Below are 27,882 nucleotides of genomic sequence, written 5' to 3' on the forward strand. Positions count from 1 at the left end.
GTTAACAATAATAAAGTTACTGATATTGAAACCTTTTAACTCAAGCCCTGCCACAAATAATACAATAAAGTAGTGCAACCATGCGGCTATATGCGCCGCAAAATTATTAAAAAAAGGAGAATAACAACTTTAATTGAACAAAAATGTTGTCAGTCAAGTAGCACTTCTTCGAACACCACGTACGTTAGATGTGGAAAAACATCCATCTGGAAATACCCCCCCGGAGTTACCGGTTTCGTCGATGAAAACTTTAGTGCCATTGAATGACCTAGACCTACTAAGGGCAACATAAAGCTGGCCATGAGTGAATACAGGCTTAGGTAGGTAAATTGCAGATTTGGTTAGCGATTGGCCCTGTGCCTTATTAATTGTCATAGCAAATGCTAACAGGAGAGGAAATTGCAATCTTTGCATCTTAAATGGTAGATTTGTCTCTGATGGACACATTTTGATTCTGGGAATGAATATTTATGTTGTTCTCCCTCATTGGTTCCTGTTAGAAGCTTGCATTCTACAATGTTTTTGTGTAATCTAGCTAACTGTAGGTGTGTGTCATTTATTAAGCCTTTTGCAGTATTCAACAAAACGACTGCACCAATTTTCAAACAAAGATGGTGTCTTGGGAGGCCACTAATCTCAACACTGTTGAGTAATTTCGTTGAACATTCCAGTTGTGCATCCATGTTGTCGGCCAGCAATGTGTCAACACTATCGTAAACCTTAGTTTCGCCTTGAATGGTGGATAAAACATCATTATTTATTATGTCATCAAAAGTTGGCAAAAACCTTTTCCCCATCATATACACCCATATTCTTTGTAAGTTTCACTTTTTTATGCAGGGCCACAATGGGTTATTTTTTAGACAATTCTCAACTATGACAGTACGTCCTGCATGAGGTACCAAAGGTAAAGTTTGTCGAAAATCCCCTGAGAATAACACCACTTTTTCTGCAAATGGTAATTGCTTAAGATTTGGATCCAATGACAAATCTCTAAAAGCCAATCAATTGCTGTAATAGCATTAGATGGCGTCATGCTCATCTCATATATTATGAGTAAGTTAAACTGAGTTTAAGTATCAGCCATGGTGAGAGTTTGTGTCAAAATAGTAAAAGTATTGGTACCTAAAGTGTGAATATGCGATTTCCCTGGACACTAAATCATAAACCTAGGCTCATTAAAATAAATGGCCTAAGTTTATACTTTACTGTCCAGGGAAATCACGTATTTACATAAAGTTTCAAGTCAGTAAGTTAGTAGCCTATTTCCACCAGAACCGGAAACCAAAAATGTATTCAACTGTTGATCTACCCTGGGATCAACCCAATTATCAATCACTTTTAGTCCTATTATAACACACCCCTACTGGTATTTTCTTGCATTTTACAACCATATTAGTTCTAAATTTTCCTCCAAGGTTGAACCCCATGCCGGTGATTTCCTTAGAAGTTTTTATTGGCTTGTGCTTACATATACGTAAGTGAAAAGTTAAGGTTTTATTACAATGGCAAACACTTGTTCTTTTGTCTCACTTGTCACACAATACTCTCAACGTCTATTAAACCAAAAATTTGAACACATTCACTAACCAGAACTCTGAGTAGTAGGTTGACATTCCATCAAGTGCTGCTCTTTCTCTAGGAAGCTAAGAGCTGCTGTAAGCTCACACTTGTCACAGGTCCAAGTTTCCAACATGAAATCATCAACCAAGCTGAAAACAACCTTTTAATCAGTCTTCATGAAAACCCCTAGTTAAAATTGCTGATGTAGAACATTCTGAAAACTAGAAATTTCCACTCTGCTACTTGTAGTTTATAACGAACTCAAATACAACAAGTTCAAGTTAAATATTAAATGTTAGCAAATTGCCTAGAAAAACATACTGAACTAACGTAGTGGGGGTTGCGCAACTACATCAATTGATGTAGGCCGGTAGGAGTGCTCGTGGCGCAACTACATCAATTGATGTAGTCAGCACTGAACGTATTAAAGGACTTTATTAGTAGATTACAATGCCGTAAATTTTAGCTCAAAAGAACAACTAAGTAAAAAATGGCACCCGTTCAAAGATTCAAAATAGCAGATTCAAGAAATCTTTTAACGGCTACCATTTTTTACTCAGTTGTCCCTTTGATTTCGGGTTTGCGGCATTGTATTCTACTAGTAAAGTATTCACCTTTAATTGCATTTGCTTATCAACTTATGCTTACATTTAAAATTTCTTCTGACCCCTATAGTGGCCATCCCCCTGAAGAGGTAGCATCACTTAATAATGTGTGTGTGTATTTCAATGCTCAGTAACTGTGTACAAAGTTTCGAAGCTATTTCTTTATTACTTTTTGAAGTATTCAACTGCCTCGAGACTTTTCCCCCCCTTTATATGCTTATAAGCCCTGTTAGCGCCCATAGGGTTCAATGTGTTAAACCGATCCTCAGTAATGGTTCTGTCTTCTCCGATGGAATTCTGTCCTGACAACGAACAGACAGCTTTATTTGAAGTATATAAGTTTTGCCACATTTATAAAAACTGTTATAGGCTTTGCCACATTTCTATGGTTATAAGTTATGAACAAATTTCTATTTCCATTATAAGCTATGCCACATTTTTACGATTACAAATTATGGAACAAATTCTCAATTATAAGGTATGCCATTATAAGCTATGACACCCAACCTGCCGCTCAGCTGTAGCTTTTTTTATACCCCTTGCCCCCCCTTCCATAACGAGATATACAATTACTAACCAGTTGTATGTGAGATACGGAGTTAGAACAACTCCACCCAACTTAGGGTGGTTGGTGACTTCTTCTCCAGGACTGAGGGGGTTGGAACCTGATGCAGTGTTGTGACCCACACCCACAAACAGCTGTTTGAGATCAGCTGCTAACAGACGACGCATGCTGTACACCACCTGACTATTCATCAGGTGAACCAAATCCTCTGTCAATTCCTTCTCTAGGCTGCCACAGTCTTCATCTGTAATATATAATTATAGTAACAAAATTGACAAACTCAATGTTGGAGAGAATTAAATTTGTCGTAGGTGTAAACATAATTATACTACAGTAGCATTCCCCTAGATTGGTGTTCCTTAACAGCTTAACACTTCATAGTTAAAGTTGTGAAAGTTAGTAAAAAATTCTAACTAGTTGGAAGTTATTAGTTAGTCCCGTAAAATGTAACTGATAGAAGTTATTAAATAGTTTAAAAACTAACTGATAAAAAAATAAAGTTAGTTTTTGTAGAATTTAGCTGTTTGTTGGGTGGCTGTTTTAAAGGATTTCGTAATGACACATCTTGGTTACTAATCTATACTATAATATGAGTAAAGTTTGTGCACAATGATTAAAAAATGGCTTCTACGATTTCCTCTAATTGCAATGCTATTGAGAATTGCTTTTATAATACATTTGAATTGTATGATGTATTACTAACCAAAGGGATAATTACGACTGTTCAAAAACATTAAGTGTTTTACCGCAAAACATTAATCACTGATATTGAACTAAAAATCTAAAGGAAAGGCCAAGGACGTTTTGTAGTTTTCGACGATGCGCCGCACGAATTGATTCCGCGATACCAGTGACTTAATGCAATAACGGTCTACCGATAACAGATGTTATGTATCATGAGTTTTATATTGATTGATGCTTATTGTAGGCATTTTTTAGATTGCTCGTCCACATGAAAAAGTTTGTAAGGTAAATTAAGGATGAGTGGATGTCTAACGAAAACGAATTGACTTTACAACTTAATTCATCTTAGTAAGACTAAAAATATTTGTAGGCTTATAAGCTTTATTTTTTACCTCTTGAACAAATCAAACACCTCGAGCAAGCTCGGTCCCCTGGTACTTGTGTTTTAATCAAACATTGTCACATTTTACATTACTACAACAGAAACAAATGACTTAAAACTTGTCAGATAATGAACATCAACTGAAGACAATGTTTTGACACTTGAGATGATATATCAATCACCAAACCGACATTCCCCCTTCCCACCCCTCAGTGCTTGGGGTGTTGGCCGTCACTGCCCTTCCACAGGCACACTGTATTCCAAAGCAACTGGACTTTGACTTTCTCTTTCCCCACCCCCCACGTTGTTTGTTTACAAGGGCGCTGACCTCTCACGGCTGCACGCCACCCTCACTGATCACGTGAAATAAATAACCCGAATTTGAGAGGCTTCCGCATAGTTGGGAAAGTTAGTTAAAAATTCTAACTAGTTAGAAGTTATTAGTTTCTCGTGAAAAGTAACTGATAGAAGTTATTAGTTAGTCATATTGCTATTTGTTAGAATTTCTATTCGTTATTCCCCAAGTATGTGTAATACTTTGTGTAGTTTAGTGGGTGACTGAAAGCGCTAAAGTAGAATTGGTAATTTTAATTTTGGCTCCCTTTTGTTTGTAAATACATTTTTTTATTAACGATAAAGAGCGAGTTGGGTTGCTGTTAGGACATGCTAGGTTTGTTGTGCTAGCTCGGCATAGTTAGCAGTATTGCTACATAGGTTGCACTGTACTTTGTTCAGTAGGGATTAAGCAATCTAGTCTAATTGTGTCTAGCAATACATACTTTGAGGCAATGTTTAAACAATTCATGTTAACACAGCGTTCTGCTATCACACTTGTGTGATTTTAGCTGTTTAGCAATAGGTTTAGTGCGTAGGTTTATGAAAATGTAAAAGTTAGTTTTTAAGCATGGATCTAAGTTTGTCAGATATTAAAAATTTAAAAAGGGATAAGGACAAGCAATTAAATTTAAATTAAATATTTTGAAAGGAGCAGATTTGGAATTTTTGAGATCTAGCCTTACAGTAGGTTAATTAGATTAGTGACCCAAGAGGGACAGAATAATCAATTTTGACAGTTTTATGAGGATATTGCGAGGTGGAATAGGAGGGCTAGTTTGATTCAAGAGAGATTTGGTAATAGTATAGAGTAAACGGAAAATTTCTACAAAAATGTTTATGATTATGAGGACGTAGATGATTTTAGTTTGTCATCTATTTCAATCGATAGTCAGGGAGAAGAAGAAGAAGAACCTGTGGAAATGGCGGTAGCACAGAATAAGCTCCCATTTTTTCATCCAGGGAATTATTCAGGGACTCAGTCAGAGTCCATTGTATCCTTTTTTTTAATACGAAAGGGCAGCGACCGTTAACAATTGGGACGATAGGAAAAAGAAAACCTATTTCCCCATTTATTTAAAGGAGACGACCCTGGATATTTTTGAAAATATCGAGAGGTACTGGGTGCGTAGCTCAGGAATAAAACTCAGCACTCGCTTACAAAACCCAAATTTAATAATACCCAAAACAATACAAAGTACTCAAAGATAAATATCAAACTAAAAGGTAGAGTAGGCTGGAAATATCATTAACTTAGAAACTGAAATCCCAATTTGGGAAAGTCTTCCATACAAAGTCCTCCAGGGGACGAAATATTGTGTGTTCAATTTATCTTCTGTTGTGTGTTCTGCCTACCTACACCTTTTCAAGGCAAGCTAGCTGCTATCCTCCTTATTCTACAATTATAAATCCTGGCCTAGAGCCTCTACTTGAACAAAACTACACAGGGTTTGACTTGTTTTATGCACAGTTAAACATTAACTGCTTAGATAGGATGGATGATGAATACCTTTGAACCGCATGTTGAGTAGGTTGTCCCAGTGCGTCCTTGCCCGCACTACTCTCTTTACTAAGGCCTGAGCCACATCTGGGGCTGGGAACCTCACCTCCAGCCAGTTGTCACACACCACTCTGGCCACACAACACCAACATACTAATTAGTAAAATTGTAAATTAAATATTTATCCTGTAAAAATATTTGACACAATATTTTCACATGTCAATCCATAAAAGATTTCCTTAACCCTCCAAGTGTCCGTAGTAATGGTATTAATGTGGGCCCATTTATTGCGCAATCACAGGGTTTTTTTTTTAAAATGTATAGAAACTTAAAAACACTCTAAAGTATACTGTTTTATATATAATTTTCTTTGAATATAATTTTGTTTGGAAAATTATGGGCTTCAATGTAATGTACAAAACCTTACAAAAAAAATTTTCAGCAATTTTTGTGTGGTTAACATTTGTCAAAAAATATTTAAAAAATGAAAAAAATGTATGTTTGCGCTCAATAAGTTTTTATAATTTATAGGTCTACAAATATTTTAAAATAGCCACTTTGATCTTAATTTTATAAGGATTACAAAAATATAATAATAGCTAAGAATGCATAGCCTAACCATAGCTAAGAATCTGGCGGATAATTTACATAATATCACTACCTACTTCTTCAGGATCATCAACCAGCCCTTCAAAATCACTTTATTCTTCTTATAATGCACCACGTATATAACTACTTTTTATTTTTAACACTAAAACAGTGTTAAACGTAATAAAACACATCAGTCATCGGTGCGAGGTTAACCAAGTTGTTTACAAATACGCACGTCAGCTGTCTGCTACAATATTTTTGGAACTAATATGAAAAGTGTCTATAAACAGACATCAGGAGAAAGCTTAGAATATGCCGAAAATAGCGATACCAATCTCGATCGAGTTCAATCTGATTCAGTCAGTTCCAGAGCCTTCGCCGTAAACGATGTTTGTGTGTCACAAAAGCGACGCATAACACCACGGCAGGTGTGTTGTGCGTCGATTACGCAACGCTTAACAATCGGAGGGTTAAATCTTGTCACTACCTTGTCTGAAACTGATGAACAACTGAAGCCGACAACGTCAGGCAAATGGTAACAGCCTTCTCTAAAACTACCTTCACAACTCACACAAATTTGTTCACACCGTGCACCTTTTCTCCATTTTGAAACTCTACAGTTGGCAGTGTATTTCAAACGTATGTAAAGTGTATTTCAATTGGGCGGCCAGTTAAATTCATTTCTCAAGGTCTCAGTGGAGTTGAACAGAGATACGCTCAAATAGAAAAGAGGCTCTGGGTTTAACATGGGCTTGCGAACGACTTTCTCAATTTGTGTCAGGGTGAAAGTCTTTTGATTTGATTACTTACCGCTTGTCCAAATTCTTGGTGATAAGCCCATCAACAGTCTTCTTGCCCGCCTTCAAAGGTTTCAAACGAAGTTGCTACCTTTCGCTTTGATATCCATCACGAAAAAGACAAAGACGTCTTTATTCCTGATATTTTATCAAGGAACCCGATGGCTCTGAGGGATGAAGACAACACTGGAGATATCCTAAACGAAATGGAAATTCACGTTTTTCAAGTAATGTCATCCATTTCTGTCACTGACAGGCGATTGGCAACAATAAAGAGTGTCCAAGCTGAGGATACCTTGTGTGGGGTATTGAAAGATGCGATTCAATTTGGTGATTGGACGAAATTGAAGAAAAATGCATTTTTTAAAGACAGAGGTGATTTGGTGCTTCATAACAACTTGATTCTCCATGGCAGGAGATTATTTGTTCCTAGTAAAATCAGAGCAGATGTTCTGAACATCATTCACACTGGACATCAAGGTGTTAACAGGTGTATTTCAAGAACTCGTGATGCCGTCTGGTGGCCGGGAGTAACTAATGATATCAAACAAAAGGTGGAGGGATGAGGGATGCCTTATTTGCATTAAAATTCACATATTTCTTGTGAGCTCCTCCCTTCACTTTTGCCTGATTGACCGTGGCAAGTATTGGGAGCTGATCTGCTTCAGCACGAAAGAAAAGCTTATCTAGTCATTCAAGACTATTTTTCCAAGTACATAGAATTGGTCTAAGTGAACAAAACCAATGCCCCTTCAACAGCCCATTCTATTCAAGAGAGATCAGGGAGTTTGCTAAGGAATGCCACTTTGAACTGATTACTTCCAGCCTGATGTTTCCACAAAGCAATGGACAGGCAGAGCAAGTAGTTAAAATTGCTAAAAACATTCTAAAGAAAAATCAAGATCCTTATGAGAGCCTATTAGCATATTGTTCTACCACTAAGTTACAGTCCAGCTGAGCTTCTTTTTGGTAGGAAAATCAGAAGCACTGTTCCTACTTTGGACAAAACATTGGAGCCAAAGTGGCCAGACTTAAACAATAGGCAATAAACTCCTCAGTAAAAGAAAAACAGAAGCGAAACTGCGACAAAAGACACTGTGTAAGAGAGCTACCCAAATAAAGAGCGAGTGAGTTTTGGTCATGGGTGTCTAACTTTAAGCGATATGGACTAGTGGTTGGAACAAATTCCAACACTAGAGATTATATGGTCAACATCGATGGGAAATTGTATAGGCCTAGAAGGAATAGAGTATTTTTAGCTCCCACCAACTCTTTTTAGATTCCAAACATATGAACAGGGAAAATAAATGAAAACAAATTTAGAGAAGGGAAAGTGTAGAGACAGCTGGATTAATGTTTTTCATTTAATTTGCCAACACATGTTATGATTATTGTTTGTTGTTTATATTTAAGTTTTTACCTAGTTAAAAACCTTAAAAACCACAAAAAACCAGGTGTACATAAAAGAAGTAACAACTTTGTACATCAATTTAACACAATCTACGTTTTGACATAGCTATTGGTACCACTGGGTTTTTCTCCACACAGCTGTCTGTTGTTAACATTGCCAATAATTTTGAGAAATCGTTATTTATTGATTTAGTTAAAAATGGTCGATACGCTTAAAGAAAAGTCTTCTTGTGTGCTGGAGTTTGAAAGAACTCGATCTGCTACCAATGTTTAACATCGTTTTTGGAAGAGTTATCATAGAGTCCCTCCGAATAGAAAGTCAATCTACGACTGGCATCGGAAGTTCAAGGCCACAGGTTACTTAGGAAAAGGAAAGAGCTCCGGGAGACCAGCAACGTCCTAATGATCAGCTTGAGTTCAACTTTAAACACTTTGAGATATCAACGCAGAGGGTGGGTATGGATCTTCATCTTAACGTGGGCATGATTTGCTTGTGGGGTAATGTCAAAGACACAGTTTTTGTACCTTCTTTGCTGATAAATCTCTTGGGATTTAACCATCGCTTTACAGCTGTAGTGCAAATTGTTGATGAGGCCACTCTTTAAAACGTTTGGTCAGGAAATAGATGTCTGCAAACCAAGCTGTGGTTCACATATTGAACACTTGTAGTATATAGGAAAAAACTTGAGATTTAGTATCTTTCTTATGGTGTATGTCACTCTTTCTAAGTTAGGAAAACTTCACAGTCATTTTTGAGCCAAGTTGTTGTTTACTTATTTTGTGTACACCTGCTATAATTGAAGAACATTGTTTGTTCATGCTTGGCAAACAAAAAAAAAACAACACATCAAAAACAAAAGTCAAAAGTCAATTTTCCTTTTCACAATTCCAAAGCTTCTACCACGATACTGAGTAGTTGAGTATCCCACATAGATGTGTGCTTAAGTAGTGATAGGGGAATTAAATAACACAATGCTACTGTCAGATTTGAAATAGCTCTCTCTGCTGAGACGGGAGCTTGTCGGAGACCTAACTGATATTTCAGACTCAACTACACTTTCCCAAAAACATACTGGTTTTTGTGGTTATTTAAAGGCAGTTAAATAGGTTATAATGTAACTTGTCTTAGGGGAAAGCCAGAGATAACTGTAGCAATGAGACAACAAAACCATCTCATCTTGTACCACCTAAGTCTTAACTCGAGACGGTTGATTATCACTGAATTTAAGAAAATTCAAAAAGCTTTTTTGTTTTATAATAAAGTTTTTAAAGTCAGAATTAATAAAAATTTGGAAGACATTATTTTTAATAGGGACTAGGATATACAAAATTGAAAAATCATCCCATTGTTTTAATTGTTGAAGTAAAACTGTTCAATGATGCTTAGAGAGCTTTTGTGATTTAAAATAATAAAATTGTTGTACTAATTATGAGCTGAGTATTACTGACCTTGTCAAATCAATGTTGGTGTAAAGATCGTGACAGAAGATAAGCAGAGTCTGGACGGCTGGCATCCTCAGGGTGTTCACCAGAAAAGCCTTTGTAGTCTCAAGCAAAGACCTACACAACAAAAAATGACAATTTACAAACTTACCTGCAATGCAACTGAAATAAACTCAAATAATAACCAATTCTATAGGTAACACAATCCAAAATTATAATGTATCCCTCTGAGTGGGAGTTCTCAGTTGCATTGAAACACATTTACAATACTTTGTTCTTCACTTGGACCTTGAGGTGATGTTGTGCGGTACACCTAGCGGATTATAATCCAGTGATTTGGTGATTGGACGAACTGCTAGGGCTTTTGTAAAGGATGTGTGGGGTGGAAATCTGGAAGGAAAAACCTCTAGGACGACCTAAGAAGAGGTGAAAAGACTGAGTGCATAAATACAAGATGAGTTTTAATTTAGGTGGTCACGTAGTAGGGCTGCTGATATATTAAATTATAGTAGTAAATAAAGAACAACTGAGCTCCCTGAATATCAAGATGAGATTTAGTGAAGAAGATGCTGAGGAACAGAAGATATGGAGGTAGATTATTTGTGTTGAAAAATTGTTGTAATTGTAAGAAATCAGTAATTTACAATAGTGCACTGTGTCAGTGGCTCTATTCAACTTTGTCCATTTTGATTATAAAACTAGCGATAAGCTTAACATGGGAATGGAGTGTCTAGTTCTTCTATCCATAGACAAAGATAACCGGGGGCGGATCAACCTTGGTCAATAGATGGCTCTAAAATGACGTATCATAAGCTCATTGTCCAAGAAAAAGACCTATACCTATAAATTGTGTTTCGTTAGTCTGTGTTGAGACTATGTGTTTAGTATATTTAACCATTTCTGCCCTTTTGAGAAAAGTAAAATGGAAGCAAAACAAAGAAATGTCAAGCATAGCTTCAAGGTCAAGATTTCCGCTTGCACTGACAATCATCTGTCTGCTGTGCGCTTGCTATGTCACAACAGTTTGTGATTGGGTATTTGGTAGCCATGACAATTTAGTAGCCTGTGATTGGGTGATTACTAACCATGGCAACTTGTTGAATGTGTGGATGAAGAGAAACTCAAGAAGGAATAGAAGAACAAAGAGAAAGAATAAATGTTTTCATGTCATTGTTATCTTCATCGTGTATTTTACAACTTTTGTTATCATCTCTAAGTAGGCTACGATTATTTTAATTTTTTTTATGTTACAGCGTAGCAATAGCCTATTACTAGCAGTAGCAGCTTACTATTGTTTCTTTCTATTGTTCTGTACTTTATTTTGCTGTACAGTGTTTGACAATTTTGTTGTTTGAGTATAAGTTTGAGAAATATGTGATTTTAAACGTTACAGTTTTTACTACTGAACCCAAGATTAATGACTTAACACATTATCATGATTGCCCAATAGCCTACTAATTATATTTTGATTATGTAATAAGCAAATTATCACATTAACATCAATTTATACAATATTAGGAGTTGTTTATGGGTTAGTAATAACTGTTTTATGTCATGTTGGATTAACCGTGGTTTTCAGTTATCTGTGGTCTCCCTCCCCCCATTATCCCAGATAATCGAGGTTCTACTGTACTTTACATGTAACAGAGTAGCTGATGTCGGTGACTGAGAGGGTGTTTCCCTGGTCCTGGCACAATATCACCATCCTCCAGTTGTAGAACAGAGGAGTTGTTGCCAAACATGCTCAGAGGGTGCAGTGAGACAAACGGCTTAGTCTGGCAGTGGAACAACTGCTCACTTACTGTCTGTCAACATTGTTATTTAGCTTTCAGACACGAAACACAACACTCAATTCATGTCCATGGAGAACAGTGAAACAGAAAGTGTCACAGACAATTTATAAGTAATTTGTTATGAATTGAGTTGAAAAAGGGTAGAGTTCGGCAAGCTTACTAGCTAAAAAATCCAACTGTACACTGTCTTTGTATTAAATGCATTGATATGCATTTTGACTATTACGATTGTGTTAGTGTATATTATATGTTGAACATTGATGAGTTGAACTGTTAAAAAGAATGCAATTATAAGCTACAACCAGTTAATACTAGCGATACATACTTTTACATGCGATTGCTTACAATCAAAGTTTACAACTGTGTTTAAATGCTTTTTACTCTCTCGGGAATAAAAATTATTTTTACTCCCTAGAGACTAAACGACCTACTTTAGACCCATAACGCATGCTTTAAAAACGGCTGTTTTTTGCTGCAGTATGACAAAAAAGTAATTAAATGTAATACCATATGATCAGTGTTGGGAAGTAGCGCGCTACAAGTAGCGACGCTACAGTAGCGCGCTACTTTTTTTGTAGCGTTAGCTGTAGCTACGCTACTTTTAATATTTTGTAGCTTTAGCTGTAGCTAGCTACATTTTTAAAGTAGTTGTAGCGGAATTTTAGCTACTTTTCTCGCTACATTAACATTTGTTTGAGATAGTGATTTTTATCATAACCTCAACCTTACGTGAAACAACCTCTTTCAAACTGAGATTTTCAAAAAGATTAGGCCTACTTTCTTGGCTTCAAACAGCTGGTTGCAGCCGCTTTATTCCCTATTACAACGTTGTGTGGACATAGAGGCCATTAAATGAGTGTTATCCACATTTTTGGCTCTCATTTCCTTAATTTACTACTCTATGATTACTGTCAGATAAAATAAAATCGCTAGATGCAGACGACGTTTAAACGGTACCGGTGACAAGAGAAGCTATTGAATTGAATGCTTGCAAGTGATTGACAGGACAGGGGAATTAGTAATCAATTTAGTTTCTTTATTATATCGATAATGCTTCAACTTGGGGTTTAATGGAAACCAACACACCTTGAAATAATGAGAAAGATGGTCTATCAACCTTTTGCTTCAGCTGTTGATTGTGGTTTATCATCACAAGCCCTTCCTTGGTTAGATTACGAAGATTTTTCAAAGGTTTACTAAATTAGCAAAGAGGAAATTACCTGATGAGATTTAAGATATGCCTAGACTACATGATAATTGTAATGAAAAAATCTCCATATAACATGAAACTTACATTAAAAAAAAATAGCATAGTTTGCTCCTGCTAACAGCTCTTGTATAGGACTGAGGCTATGGTTTAAGACGAATACCAAGTTCAATTATTATGAATATATCTGTTTAGTCCTTGCAAGGACAAGCCTACTATAGCCAACTTGTTACATAGCCAAGTAGGCCTACATGTTATTTTTACTTTACAAATTTCATCATATTTAAATTAAAAAATCCGATTTCAGGATAAGTTGCTGAACACTGTTTTCTCTACCAACTAGGTTGAAGCACAATTTGCCCTATGCATAATGACAATAAATGACGATTTCTTGACATTGAAAAGTGTTATTCGTAGAATAAGTAATTTATCACTTTAAAATCTATAGCAATGTTGTTTTTAACATTAAAAGTAAAGAAAGGCAATAAACTCCAATTTCAGTAGGCTAGGCTCTGTAACACAAAAAGTATTTTTAAATAATCTTTTTGCAGTTTTATTGGTGTTTTATTGGTTTTATTGGTTTTATTGGTCTTAATATATATCTATAAAAGAGGAACTATGTATGTATGTATATATATGTGTATATACGTTATGGACTCCAAAACCGCTCGACAGATTGTAATGAAACTTTCAGGCATTATTAAGCATCTTTCAAGGATGGTTCGAGTGAAGTTTGGTGCAGATCCGTCAAAAGGGCTCTGCCCCAGAGGGTTTTAAGTGGGCCAATGTCAGACTTTTTGATCTAGAATGTTTACAAATAAATATAATTTAAAAGCAGATGTTTACTTTCACCAACTGTTTTGTACGTTTGAATAACTACAACATTCTGTATTAGCATTAGTCATGATTTGAAATAGTGCCACAGTGTTTCTACAGATTGCAGCACAGAAAACTATTTTACTTTTGAATAAGTCCAAATGTATTAAACCCCAATCGCAGCACACCTGTGCACTTAACAACGTTTAAATTCTCCAATGTTAAATATTAAAACATAAAAACCTTTATAAAAGTACTGTATTATGAACAATAAAAGGGATGACTTTTTAAATTTATGACAACAGCTAATTTTGGAACCAAAAGGTGAGTGAGCGTAGCGAACGAACATCAACCTGGAGGCGAGTAAGCGTAGAGAACGAGCTAACCTGAAAAAAAGTGAGCGCAGCGAACGATTTCCAACCTGAAGGTGAGTGAGCGTAGCGAACGAACTTCAACCAGGACGTGATTGAGCCATGCGAATACTTATGAAGTTAAGCGGGGCAAAGCCCGCGGGTACAGCTAGTTGTTGATATAAAACATCTATAAATGAATCTATATTAAATTAATAAAATTAGCTTTTAAAATATAGTTTGGTTGTATGTCCTTTGGACTTAATGAAAATTACATTTTAAGATGCTTAAAAATAATGCAATATTTAAAAATAATTACTAAATATGATGGGACACCCAACTATTTGGTTCTGTTGTTGTAATGTTAGGTTTATAATACCAACAAATTAAACAATCTAGGAATAATTTGTTTTCCAAGTAATGTTAGATACAATACTGAAATTTTTTTCAAATGTTTGTTCAATAAAAATGTAGTTGCAATTAATTTTACATTTACCTAATGTGCGTGGAATAAAAATTAACGTCTTTGAAAAAGTAGCTAAAATTGTAGCTGTAGCTACATTTCATTGTAGTTGTAGTTGTAGCTAACTACTTTTTTGGAACTGTAGCTGTAGCTGTAGCTAAGCTACTTTTTTGGAAATGTAGCAGTAGTTGTAGCTATTGAAAGCTACATTTTAAAAGTAGCTTCCCCAACACTGCATATGATCTAAAAAAATTTAAAACAACAAAAGAACTTTTTGTATAAGCTTTGATAAACAAAACTGTGTACATCACTGAAACAGCTTAGATTTTTCAGAATGTAAGAAGCAACAAAGTTACCTTGCAGTGGTTAAACTCATCAGCCACAGCCAACTGAGGGTAGAAACCACTGGTGAGGATGAGCTTCAGCATAGCCAGGTCTTTGTAACTGCAGGCGCTTGACCCTTGTAGCAGATCCTGAAACATCAAGCTACCTCTAGTAAATGAAAGAAAATTAATCAAAGAAAACTAGTTTGATAATTTAACCCTCCAACTGGCAATAGGTAAACTCTGTAGTGGCAAGGCATTTTTGGCGATTTTACAGTCATATTTTTGAAAATTCATATAAACTAAACCAACAGAGCAAACCTATTGAACCGTATACTTTAATCGTTCTTAATGAAATGAAGAATTTGTTCAGCATAATATGTTCTGCATTAGGTAGAAAAAATATAAAAAATTTGTTTTTGAATTTGGAAATTTTGAATGTAAAACTTTGCAAACAAAAGGAATTAAGCCTATTTATTTAAATCAGCACATGAACTGGCAAACCTTTAGGAATGACATTTTTGCTTCACTGCAGTTAACGTTTACCTGAATCTGTGAGTTGTCGTTGCGAAGACGGAAGTCAATATCTCGTAAATCAACCGCAGCTTTGTCCTCGTCTTCAGCAATGGTCCAGGAGTCCGGCTTGAGTGTGCGTCTAGTGCGAGGGGCTGCATCTTGTATCGAGCGCTTTAGAGACTTAAGCAGCTTAACCTCACCATGCCTCAGTGTGCGCTCAGCACTCGACAGACTGGCACTCGGACGCTCACTGGCTTTCAGTAGACCACAGTCCTGTGAACAAACCTAGGTAATTATGGAGTAAATGAGGAAATTTAAGTATGAGATTGTTAAGATTTTCAGGACCACAATAAGAATACTAGGCGACTGGCTTTTTTGCCCGCTCTTTGCTTGGGTAAACTATTAAATAGTAAAATAAATTCATCACTAGTAAAATATAGCTGTGAAATTGGGAATAATTATTGGATGACAGCAATTAACTACCAATTAACTGGTTAACTTATCCTAGCACTTTTAGAGTAGGAATTAAGTTGCTTTCAACAATTTGTTTTTTCCTAAACAAAGTCATCTTGAAAACATTGCTGTATTTCCTTGATTTGCTAAACAACTTTACTCTCAGGGTGATTAGGTTATGAGGGATTTGGGTAGCTTATCAAGGTGGCTAAGGCACTTTCCCGGTGCAGCAACAATCCATTGATTACAAACATTAGACATGAACACTTTGAACCAACAACAACACAATTCTGATGCTCAATTTGCATGTTGAACCGTATGTTAACGGCTGAAGCATTGATTGCTTACGATATAATTATATACTGTATCGCTGGGAGTCCATGATCTCACGCTTTCAAAGTTGTTCAAAACATGGTCAAGACCTCATGTCTAACGTACTGGCTACAATCACTGAGCTACCTTCCATAGATCAAATGTCTAATAGCATAAAGAAGGCAAGACACTGTTTCCATATGAGGAGGTGTACAAACTTCACCAAAAAGGTAAAAATTCTTCACTTCTTCACTTTGTTCTTCAGGTAAAAATTCAAGATATTTATAAAAAAAAATAAAAATAAAATTTAAACACACACATTTAGAGAAGAAATAAAGAACTGTTAGTACCAAAAGTAGAGTTTATTGTTTTACAAACCAGGTACACCTAGATTATCCCAAGTTGGAGAATTGGTGATGAATAAGTCATTGAGTGAGGGCTTTGCATTTTTCATGTTTAGATTAATTCACTATTTGTGTGTGTGTGTGTTCTTTTTATAATAAATATTGTTTTAAAGCATTGAATGAAAATTTGATTTTTTATTTCTTGATACGTACTAGTTCTACCGAAACGGTATTGTTAAAAAAATAAAAATGAAAATGTACAAGGGTCATGGTCAAATTTAACTACACATTATTATTATACAGTGTGCAGCAAAAAAACGGATCTATTTTCTGCCACGCACTGTTCAGCGACAGGTCCTCTGAGGGTGGTGGGGGTAGGCTCATTGGAAAGCCTACACACTGCCATTATCTGTATTTATAGAAGAGTGGTCGAGCTACGTGTGTTTGTCATCAAGTCTTTTAAAAAGTAACAATTCAGTCATTGCAACTCAGCGGCAGTTCCATTCATTCTTTCATCTAGGTTGACATGGAGAGGTTCCGTTGCGATTACCTGTATGGATAATCTAGAAATTTAAATATATTAATTCAAATTTAGTTTATCCATAGGGAGGAATATTATTAAGTTGTGTATCCAATTTGTCAAAAATATTCAAAGTAGCTCTGCTTGTATCGAATGTGCTGGAGTGTCCAGCTCTAGCCTGCAAGTTACAACAACATTTCCAACTAATCTACAGGGTGTCCCACGAGAGGTGTCTCAAATTGATTACGGAAAAACGGCTTAACGTACAAGGATGAAATAAAATTATTTGCTGCTAAATCGACCCCGAGGAATCCCGTAAAAATATTTTTAACTTTTTTCCAATACAGGTGTGCCAAAAACTGAGGGTCACTAGTTTGAATCTCGGAATATTCAAATGTAAAGATATGTCATGTTATACATCATTTTAAAGGTATTCAATAGACAAACATTTTGGCGAAAACATAAATTAATTATCTTTTTCTGTTTCAAAATGGCGGCAGTTTTTTTGAAAAAATCTATACTTTTTTTAATATTCTGTGGGTCCTATACCAATGCATTTAGCCCTTCTCCGGTTGAATTTTCTTACTCGTTATGAAATTAGCTTTACTGTGATATGCGACAAGTAACAGTTTTTTTAAATAATAAAAATTCCCAAAAAGTTTATTTTTGAACATTTGCAAATGCTCATTGCTCAAAATTTTTAAATAGCAACATTATGTCAAGTGGCACTTCATTTTATAGGTTTTTTAATTCATAACAAATTTGTAATTTACACTTACTTCGTATCTCTTTTAGTTTTTGTGTAAATAACAAAAAACCTAATTTTCCTATATCAAATGCATGTTATTGGGTTTAACACTAAGGGCCCCATTTCATTTAGTGTTCAACCACGTCAAACCCAAATAACATGCATTTGATATAGGAAAATTACGATTTTTGTTATTTACACAAAAACTAATAACATAAATTATAATATTTTTATATTGCAGAAAATAAAATCCAGACCGTTGCAATTAGCTTTTATGATGTAAAATAGTTTACACTGGTTACAATATAGCCTAAATTCCCCCCCAAACAAATTTTGCCAGTTACATCGAAACGATTTAGTCGCCACTCATTAACAGTACTTCGATCAATGTTTAACTAAGGACTGACATTTTAGAGTTTAGACTGATTCCACCTTAGCCATCATCTGCAATTTTCAAATGATATTTTTTTTAAACACCCCAAACTATCTGGCGGCCATACAATGATAATATGAGGGGTGTTATGGGATGTAAATGTGACCTGGCCAGATGGATATAGATTCAAGATGATACTATTAACGCATAACCCAAAAGAAAAACTTTTTATCCACCATAGAAAAGAAGACAAGTAAAACACTACAACCATCTTCCTTGAGTTAAAAATAAAATTCTTAATCATGAATCCAAACCTAACCTGTAACAAATCCTTGAACTGCGCCCGCAGCTTGGTGGCCTCATAGAACCGCTGCTCCTCCAGACCTCTCTTACGACACCAACTCCGTGATGCTGCTCTCTCCCCCCGCTTAACCTCCAGCCACTCTCGGAACACGTTCAACAATGTGATTGGGTCTCCATGGTCTGACTCTAGCTGTTTGCGTAGAGTCTGAAACAATCACTGAGTACACTGCATGGGTACAAATGTTGGATGTTTGAAGAGCCAGATTAATTTTTTTATATATATATTTTTTTTTTTTTTTTCAAGAGTTCTGACTTAACATAAATGGCTGAGTAGCTGAGAGGTAATAGTGAATGAGTGGTATTTTTGTTCATAAGTATAGATGGAATTTATACTGTTTGAAACCTCAAATAGTCTTGGACTTTGTGACACTTTAAGTGTCAATTTGGGCACTATGGGAATAATTTACTATTTTTGTCGATCACATGTCAGAAAAAGTTACCTGACAATCGATGTCTCTGTAGGCCCGATGTGTGAAGGGTGTCTGGACGGACAGAACAGCAGCCAATGACAGTACAGGCTCTACTTGGTGGAACAGTGAGCCCATGATCAACATCTTACCTAGAGGTATGTCAACGGGTAGAGCAGATAATAGTTGACCTACCGTTGTAAGCTTCTCTTCACTGGTCAGAGCTCCCTGCAAACCAAAATGCTGAAAATTAGTGACATTAATAATAACGTATTCATCTTCATTTATGTCTGACTGAAAACCAAACAAATTAAACAAGAAAGATGTGGAGCGCAGAATGTTTGTCCTGGAGGTATAGGTTCAACCCCCCCCCCCTCAAGTTCATTAAAATATATAGTTTTATTGGAATGCTGTAACTTAGAAGTTCAGAGCCCACTTTAATCTGAAAGTCTGTTTATCTAGAAAACAAAAAAGGTTGGCCTCCAAATAAATTTATCAATTTGTGAACCCACTCCACTAAAACCACTTGTGATCACATAACAAATAATTGAAAATCCAATCAGGCCAAAGCTTTGTCTGCAAGTTTGCTGCGGCGGGGGTATTTTTTTTTTTTAGAAATTGAGTTTGGCTACTCACATAAAAGTATGCAAGTCATTGGGTATACAGATGCACAATCAGGTCACTAATAAACACTCAGTTTGCCTCCTAGTGTAGCATTTCCTTAGAAAATAGATTGATGAGAAATGTCACACCACACCACAGCAAACCTGCAGATTAAGCAAATTTCCTTGGATTTTCAATCAAATCTATTTCTATTAACCCTCCGTCGGTGACACCACAGAGTCTTCCTCCGGGTGAATTTGTTTTTATGGAAAAATATGTGATATTGGCAGCCAGCAGCTTTAGGACCTCACATGCATCTTTCTAGGAACAAATTGAACATGATTTTGATCTCACACCTCTCCCACTAAACCCCGATTAATCAGTTGAAGCCCGAAGAGTCACGTAGCACGGAGCCCTCCGTGAGTGATGGCGTTGTTGTTTTTGTTTGCTAAATATATATTTTTATAAATATTAAATATGTAAAGTAATAGTTTTTGTTCATTTCATGTACAATTTTATTGATTATACATGTTTTAATAAGTTTTTGTATTGCATGTTTCAAGTATTTTTGACTAATGTTTTAACACCCCGAAAAAAAACTCTGTGTGTCACCGATTGTGTTGTTTTTGTTTGCTATATCAAATTCGAATATATTTACTATAGAAATTACAACAGCATGGCCTCTCCAAGTTTAAAAAACTTGTCGGTGAGGTCCAATTGATGCATAAGGCTAACAAACAAAAAGTTAGATTTTTTTTTCTAGTACAAAGTTTTCTTAAGCACACTAAAAAATCTAAAATGTAATGACATAAGTAATTGCTTTACAATCTACGGAATACTATTTGGATTGCTCATATCTCGTTCTCTATGTTTTTCAAGGTTCGTAGACCATGTTTGAACTGTTTGCACAGCAGACTGGCAGTGCCGGCTGAGCTGAGTTGATTGAGAAAAAAAAAAGAAAAACCTGAAGCTGAAGTCGTTTGGTTTGAACTTGATCATAACCTCTCACTGTGAAACGCCCATGCATGTATGTATTCTCACAAAGCATAGAAAAAATAGTGATAATAATAATAACAATTATAATGTGTCAAAACTTGTATTTCTTCCCTATAAAATATTTAATTGTGTTGTGTCCTTTACATAGTGGGTTTGATGTATGTTTGTTTGTAAAATAGGAGTTTTAATTGATTTCATGTGCAATTTTATTGATTACACATGTCAATCATTTTAGCCTCTGGATTGCTTATCCATTGCAATCCTTATTGTGGTTATCCGATATTAATTTTGGACCCGTAGGTCCATCTTCAGTCGGAATAAAAACCTCTTATTAGGATGGGAACTGACTTGGTAAAAGATTTATTGATGATAGTTGCTAACGGAATTACGAGTTGATTTGCACAGTGTTTTACAGCTTTAGCTGGGATCTCATCAATTCCACATGATAGCTTGGGTTTTAAGGTCGCTATAGCATATTGAATATTCACAAAATTACTGACTGAGTTGGAGATAAAATTTAACAGTCATCTTAAAACTATTGTTTTATGATAAGATAGAATAGGAGAAAGTCGTAAAGGAATAAAAGTGATAAAACTCAACAGTTCTTGGAATTATTGTCGTAATAAAATATTAAAGGATTTGGGATTGCTAATGGGGTTTTTATTGCATCACCATCCTAGTAATAAATTATGAAGATCATAAACAAACGTCTGATAGCCCTTTAATGTGCTCGGAACCAACTAACGTTGACTACGATAGTAATTTATTATTATAATAGGCTGTACAAAACCGAATTCCTACAGCGTAAAATGCTGTACCAAACCGATGACCGTAATTAAGCCAGAACCGTACCATACCCACTTTTTCGGTGTACCGCAGACCCCTACTTATTCTCCATAATAATAACATGGAATTTTTAATTGACAATTTTTAATACTCTCCTTCTTCCCTTAAGGGAAATTGGCTAAAACAAAAAAAATACTTTTTGAACAAACTGTTTACAACAAAATATCGGTATTATGTGGAGTTACTTTTTCTATCTCTAAGTCCCCAGACTCAGGTGAGCTGGCTTAACTCTATCTCTTACCAATAACAACTCCTTAATTAGCCGTTAAGTAATTTCTCAAAAATATATTTTAGAAACATTCACACTTACATGTTGCTTCAGTGATAGAATAGCTGTCTCGATGGTGTCAGTGGGTGGTGGTTCGATGAAAGGGAACTTTCTAGCATCAGGAAGACCCATAGAAATCATTTGTAGCAGTAGAGAGTCTAGTGGAACTCGCTGAATCTCGGGAGTTGTGTAGGCTGACATTGCAGCATAGTCTTCCTCTGAATACAAGCGGTAACATACTCCAGGCCCAGTCCTGCCTAATAGTCGACGTTGATTAGTCAAAGTTTACCACACACAAATTTCCATTCTGATAGTAGTAAAATGATTGTTTAAAACAAGACTAAACTGTTCTTGGTTAAAATTATAACTCAATCACAACCGGCTGGTTAGAGACCACACATGCAGAAGAACTTGACAGCTGGTAGGAGACACATTTAAAAAACGTTTTTCACTACTGTTTTGATGCAGGAATACCTTGCATGATTTTTGCCCCTTAATGACTCATGTTTATCTATTGTTTCTGTCTAATAGATAAATTCATTTCGTGCTTCGCAACGGGGCAAGAATAATTAAGAGAATAATGTAGGTCTCGAAATCTACTGTAAAAAACTGTTACACATACTAATCATGCGAACTATACAGGCAAATCTCAATCGTACTTATTGATTTTTATAGATGAAAATCTTTTATTTGCTTTAAACTGTGTGACAGAATCAAAAGATTAACTCAGGGAAAAAATAAACAAACTATAAATTTAAAGTATTTAAACAAATGTAACAGCTGATGCATCTTCAATATTATTTAACTTTCATATGTTTTGTTAGTTAACGAATCTAAATAAAATTCTTTCAAAATCCCTGACATGGGTAAACCTACTCCATGAAATTCTACATGTGCAGCAGAACCTCGATTAATCGGGGGCGGATCAACCGGGCAGTGGCTTAACCATGGTCAATGGATGCCTAAAAATTAGATTACATTAACCTCATTGTCCAAGAAAATTTTATAAAATATGTATGATTAGACTAATGTGTTGGAATACATTGTTTCAAATTATTTATTTGCAGCAGGCTTCTACAATATTGCTTTTTACTGTCATTGTTTCTTATAGGCTCAATGCTTTCCACACCACAATTTTTATTTTTATTTATTGTTACTGCCCAACTATTAAATTGATTGTGCATTGAATCAATTCATAATCATGTTTGTCTATTTATTTGGTTTTGTCTTGTTTTATTTCTTGGCTGAACTTATAACCTCATTCTTGATTTTGTCATATGCACGTATCTTGCAAATTATGACAATGGAAGTTTCTGATTTCTTTTGAAACATCACAATTCATTTGACAAAAAAATAAAACAGAGGCAAGAGAAAGAAGATGATAGCTTCAAGGTCAAGCTGTCTGCTCCTTACACATCTGTCTGATGTGCGCTTGCTATGTCATAACAGTTTGTGATTGGGCAATCAGTAACCATGACAACTTTAGTAGCCTTTGGTTGGGTATAAGTAGCCATGACAACTTGTTGAATGTTTGTATGAAGAGAAACCCAAGAAAGAATTGAGAGGAAAAAGATAAATAATAAGCGATGGTTTATGTCATTGTTATCTATATTTTATTTTAGGACAATTATTATTATTGTTAAGTAAATTGACTTACTATGATTTTATACTTGTTTATGAGTTATCTAATGTTTTTATTGACATTCTTCTGTCCTAAAACAGCATGAAGCAGTAGCCTGTGACTAGCAGTAGATACTAGAATGTCCATTAATCTGTTCTTTACGCGATTTCCCAATTTCTCTCTAGACCTTTTTAAAGAGCTTCAAAAAATAAATAATTTAGAATGTACAAAAGTGTTTTTGTATGATTATAGGTAACAGACAAAATTCTAATTATTGTAAATTTAAAATTCCCATGTTATTCTTGTGGAGAGAATATTTAAAATGTTGTAGTTTGCTTGTTTATGGATATATTTTGATCAAACTTGGCAAATTTATTTATTTTATACTAAGCTATTAATATTTTACAAAAAAATACACTTTATTAGTTTCCTTGTAGCAGCAAACCTAGGTAATCGTTGAACCTAATGTTATTTAAATCGATTTTTCATAATATGTTGGTGCAAACAAGCTTTGTATGGTTTTTGCACCTATTGTATAATATGCATGTATCCATTATTATTGTTCAATAAATAAATTGATTGATTGGTAGATTTAATTGAAAATCAATTCAGACAAACGGAAATTCGCTTAGTCGGCAGGTTTGCTGCAGCGGGGGGTATTTATTACTACTGAACCAAGGTTAATGACTTAAAATATCATGACTGGGCAATAGCCTACTAATTGTATTTTGATGATGCAATATTTAAATATTTATTACATTAACGTCCATTTATACAGTTTTACGCTTTTTTATGGTTTTAAACATGCCATGATGGATTAGAGTGGTTTCAATTATACGTGGTCTCCATCCCCCTCATCACCCCTGATAATAGAGGTTCTACTTGTATGTACCAAGTTTCGTGGCCATCTGTCCAGCGGTGTCTGAGTTTATCACTGCCAAACAAATATACTAACATACCAACATCCTCTTTTATACTTATAGATTAAAAACTCACCCTTTAGGCATCGTCCCCTTAAAATATTCATCCTGTTGTGTTCACATCAAACAAACCAAACCCAACACTAGAAGGTCTTCTGCATACGACAAAGTCAGAGACAGAAACTTATTACTAAATACTTGGCTTTTGGCCTTGTTGCAGACAGCCATATTCAGAGCAGTTCACCGGATTATGTGTCAAGCGCTACTACTGGGTTAGTGTGTCGCTTCTACTGCACTACTACTAACTACTACAGGTGTCAGTAGTTACTCCTAACACTTGTTCCAGTGAAGCCTTACTTCCTATGTTAAATACAATCATTGACTATTGGATACAGAAGCAATCATTGTTGTATTAAATAGTCAAAGATCCAATCTAATCTAATATATTCTCATGACTTTTAATTGTTAACCAATTAACAAAATACTTATTTCCATAGACAAACACCTCACCAGCTCGTCCCTTGCGCTGCTCCGCACTGGCCTTGCTGATCCAGAACTCTTTGAGTCGCTGCATCTTGCAAACTGCATCGTAACTCATCTCCTTCACCTTGCCAGAGTCCACGACAAAGCGGACACCGTCAATAGTCACTGATGTTTCTGCTATGTTAGTAGACACGATACACTTGCGGATACCTTCAGGCGCATAGTCAAACACCTACACAGTATTATACGTCATTCTTAGCCACTGTAGTACGAACCATAGACTCTCCTGCTCGACTCTCTACATTTGAGTTTAGAATCCCGATGACTTAAAAATCTCTTTTGAAAAATTGTCCTACAAATAAACGTCATGCGACATGGCATTGTATAAACCCACATAATTCTGTAAGCAATATAAATGTGACAGTGTTATCAAAAGCTCTTTGTTAAAGTAAATTGCTAATGCACTTTAATGTCTAGACCTGTACAGAAGTACAGTTACGATAACAATACGTAGGCCAATTAGCCTAGACTGATTGGCCTGAACAGCAGTCCAGTTATAACTAAGCTTACCTGTGATATGATATGATATTCCGTTGATTTTCCCGTAATAAGAAGAATTATTACAGCCAGGAGAACAGCATGTTGACATTTTTTATGTCAGGTTAGTAATTTACTACAATCTAACAGGTTTTACACTAACACAGTGCAGGCTCAACAACTCAAATTAAATGTTGTAGCCTAAAACAAAAACATCTTTTATAATTGGTTTTAATAATTTTGTTGTCATTTATTATGAATGTATTTTATTTACTCATGCTGTAATTTATATGCCAAGGCCTTAACAAACACATCTTCATTTCAAAAGGTTGTCGTGTGATACTTCAAAGTAATCATTAGACTTCTGCAGGCCTCGGCCTATGTAATGGTTACATAGGTATTGTAGCTGACACTATATTTACAGATTTACCTACACAGAAAACTACCTAAAAGATTTACCAAATTTGCATTTTAATACAATTTGAAAAAAAAAACAATTGGACTGAATTTATACTACAACGGGTTGTTGCATTCTTACATTTGAAAGAAGAAAAAAACTGTCTTCTGCAAAAATCATGAAAATCTTCCGCAGCCGAGTAGACATCATCGTATCCCACGGTCACAGAAACGTCATCGTCGTCTTGCGTGTTCACGGTAAGTTTTCCGGCGACGGGTATCAGTATCGACTTTTGATGATCCGTTCTCGATACTGATACCAACGCAGATCGACACATCCCTACTACATATGGAAATGAACCAAATCATACAAAGTGTGATGTAGTTTATGTTTACCTTATCCTGATCAGATATAGACAGAGTGCTGTGTAGTGGCAGGATGATCCAGCCCTGGGTCTTCTCATTGTACTGTTTGGCTGCATCCACAACAGCTGTTATCTCACTCATCCCAGGCAGGAAAATCAGCAAATCTCCTCTCTCGTCCTCTACAACAACATTTTATTAAGTAAAATTTTGAAATTCAATAATAATTTAAATATATCAAGATTGGAAAATAAGACAAAAGTTCTTTATTTAATGTAACCTACTAAAGACTTTTGAGGTTATTGTTTAGCAACACAAAACATGACAATACCATTGAACTATATAACACAACTGGAACACCGGGTAGATAGGAGATTTGGGATGAAAAGCGCGCCGTCTCAGCAACCTTCCCCTGCCACAAAGGGGGACTCGATGCAGATATGTCAGTTCCTCAATCGTGCACGCGGTTGTTAATACGCTCCTGACCGTGCATACAATAGGTTGACTGCAATTAAAGTTATATATTCGGAATCTGCATTAACTGCAGAATCTGACAGTATAAATATAATCTTATTTAAATCGTAATTCGAATTTTAACAACTAAAAATGTTAAACAAATATCACACCTTGACATGAAAAAGTTACTAAGCGAGGATTTTTTTTATTTTTTGGTCAGAAGCAAACTTCAAGCGACAAAATTGTAGCTAATGAGATGATCTTCAGCATATAACCAAGCAATTTCAAATAAAATGTTCTAGTCATGTGTAATGGAGTAATTAGTAACGCAAAGAGGTTTGTTATAAATCGCGCCGCGGGCCGTCCTCCCTGGTTCTGCTGATCTTTATGTTTACGGTACTCCCAGAAACGTTTTATAGTTATACTAAATACATTTTTAATACAGGTAACACATAAGTACATATGTATTAGAACTGTGAACTGTGTTACAACTAAACTGTGTTACAAATAACCCCCTTTGTTTAGTTGTAACAAGGGATCTTTTAATATATGCTTTGTTGGGTAATTAATGAGAACTTTCAAATATTAAGGTTCAGAGCAATTAATTAATAAGGTCATGAATTCTAAACCTAGAAAGTATCTAACGTAAAGGCAATAACAACAATTGAATAGTAAATTTACAAATCAAATTGTTGGGCTCGTTCCTTTGACAATAGGAGTACAGTAGACTCGCTCATCCGGACTAATGTGGCGGGCGTCCGGTCCGGATTACGAAAAATCCGGACTATCGAGAGTCGAGCAAATACACAGTGCTGTATATAGCCGTTTTTTCAATTTAGTTCCAGGTCCACAGTAATGATAGCCGTGCATATGCACTTCCACCGGTAATAATCTTTACGGCTGAATTTTGTTCCAGGTCCACAGTAATGATAGCCCGGGTATATGCACTTCCACCGGCAATAATTTTTACTGCCGTGTTATCCGATTTTTTTCATTATTCAAGGTAGTCTCAGTCCCGTTTTGCTTGGATAATCTGACTTCTACTGTACTGTTCCACTAAAGAAAATCACGATTGCCGATCCGGACTACTGGGAGTCCGGACAAGGCCGATCCGGATGAGCGAGAGTCTACTGTATTTGTATATTATTGCAAAGACACGATTAGTAAAAAAAATGTTTTGAGTGTTATTATTATTCTGTATGTGTTTTAAAATTCATATAATCACACTTAATGGAAAAGGGGTTGGTTAATAATACTAAACTGAACTTCTAAGAATATGTATTAATGTCCACAATCGTGCTTAAATACATGTTGTGAAACAAAACCAATTTCTTAAATTTCTGTTTTACACCTAACTTATTTTTATTACATTCATTCATAATGTTTCTCGCATTGGAGAAACAAACTGTTTTATAAAATAGTGTCCTTATCAGTTTCATTAGTTTCAAAGGGTGACTTTCGTCAGAAATGTCATTGCTTGAAACATGGTTTGTAAACAAATTATTTCCTTGAAATTTCATGCATGCTAATA

General features: G+C 35.5%; 1 protein-coding gene across 1 annotated transcript in view; it reads right to left on the reverse strand.

Moving 5' to 3' along the window:
- The window catches only part of LOC129003794 (probable ATP-dependent RNA helicase DHX34), a 53,191-nt gene that overhangs the window by 1,350 nt on the left and 23,959 nt on the right, over positions 1-27,882 (reverse strand). The window contains exons 7-18 of the mRNA XM_054432095.1: positions 25,929-26,077; positions 24,627-24,831; positions 21,618-21,832; positions 18,896-19,090; positions 18,412-18,600; positions 15,373-15,615; positions 14,860-14,976; positions 11,513-11,679; positions 9,881-9,991; positions 5,643-5,764; positions 2,746-2,977; positions 1,591-1,712 (exon numbers count right to left, since the gene is read on the reverse strand). Coding sequence (XP_054288070.1) covers positions 1,591-1,712; positions 2,746-2,977; positions 5,643-5,764; positions 9,881-9,991; positions 11,513-11,679; positions 14,860-14,976; positions 15,373-15,615; positions 18,412-18,600; positions 18,896-19,090; positions 21,618-21,832; positions 24,627-24,831; positions 25,929-26,077 — 2,067 coding nt within the window. The remainder of the gene's footprint in view (positions 1-1,590; positions 1,713-2,745; positions 2,978-5,642; positions 5,765-9,880; positions 9,992-11,512; positions 11,680-14,859; positions 14,977-15,372; positions 15,616-18,411; positions 18,601-18,895; positions 19,091-21,617; positions 21,833-24,626; positions 24,832-25,928; positions 26,078-27,882) is intronic.

The sequence above is a fragment of the Macrosteles quadrilineatus genome, unplaced genomic scaffold (genome assembly GCF_028750875.1).
Source record: "Macrosteles quadrilineatus isolate MER2022 unplaced genomic scaffold, UCM_ALF_1.0 Scaffold_9__3_contigs__length_116548681, whole genome shotgun sequence".
NCBI classification, from domain to species: domain Eukaryota; kingdom Metazoa; phylum Arthropoda; class Insecta; order Hemiptera; family Cicadellidae; genus Macrosteles; species Macrosteles quadrilineatus.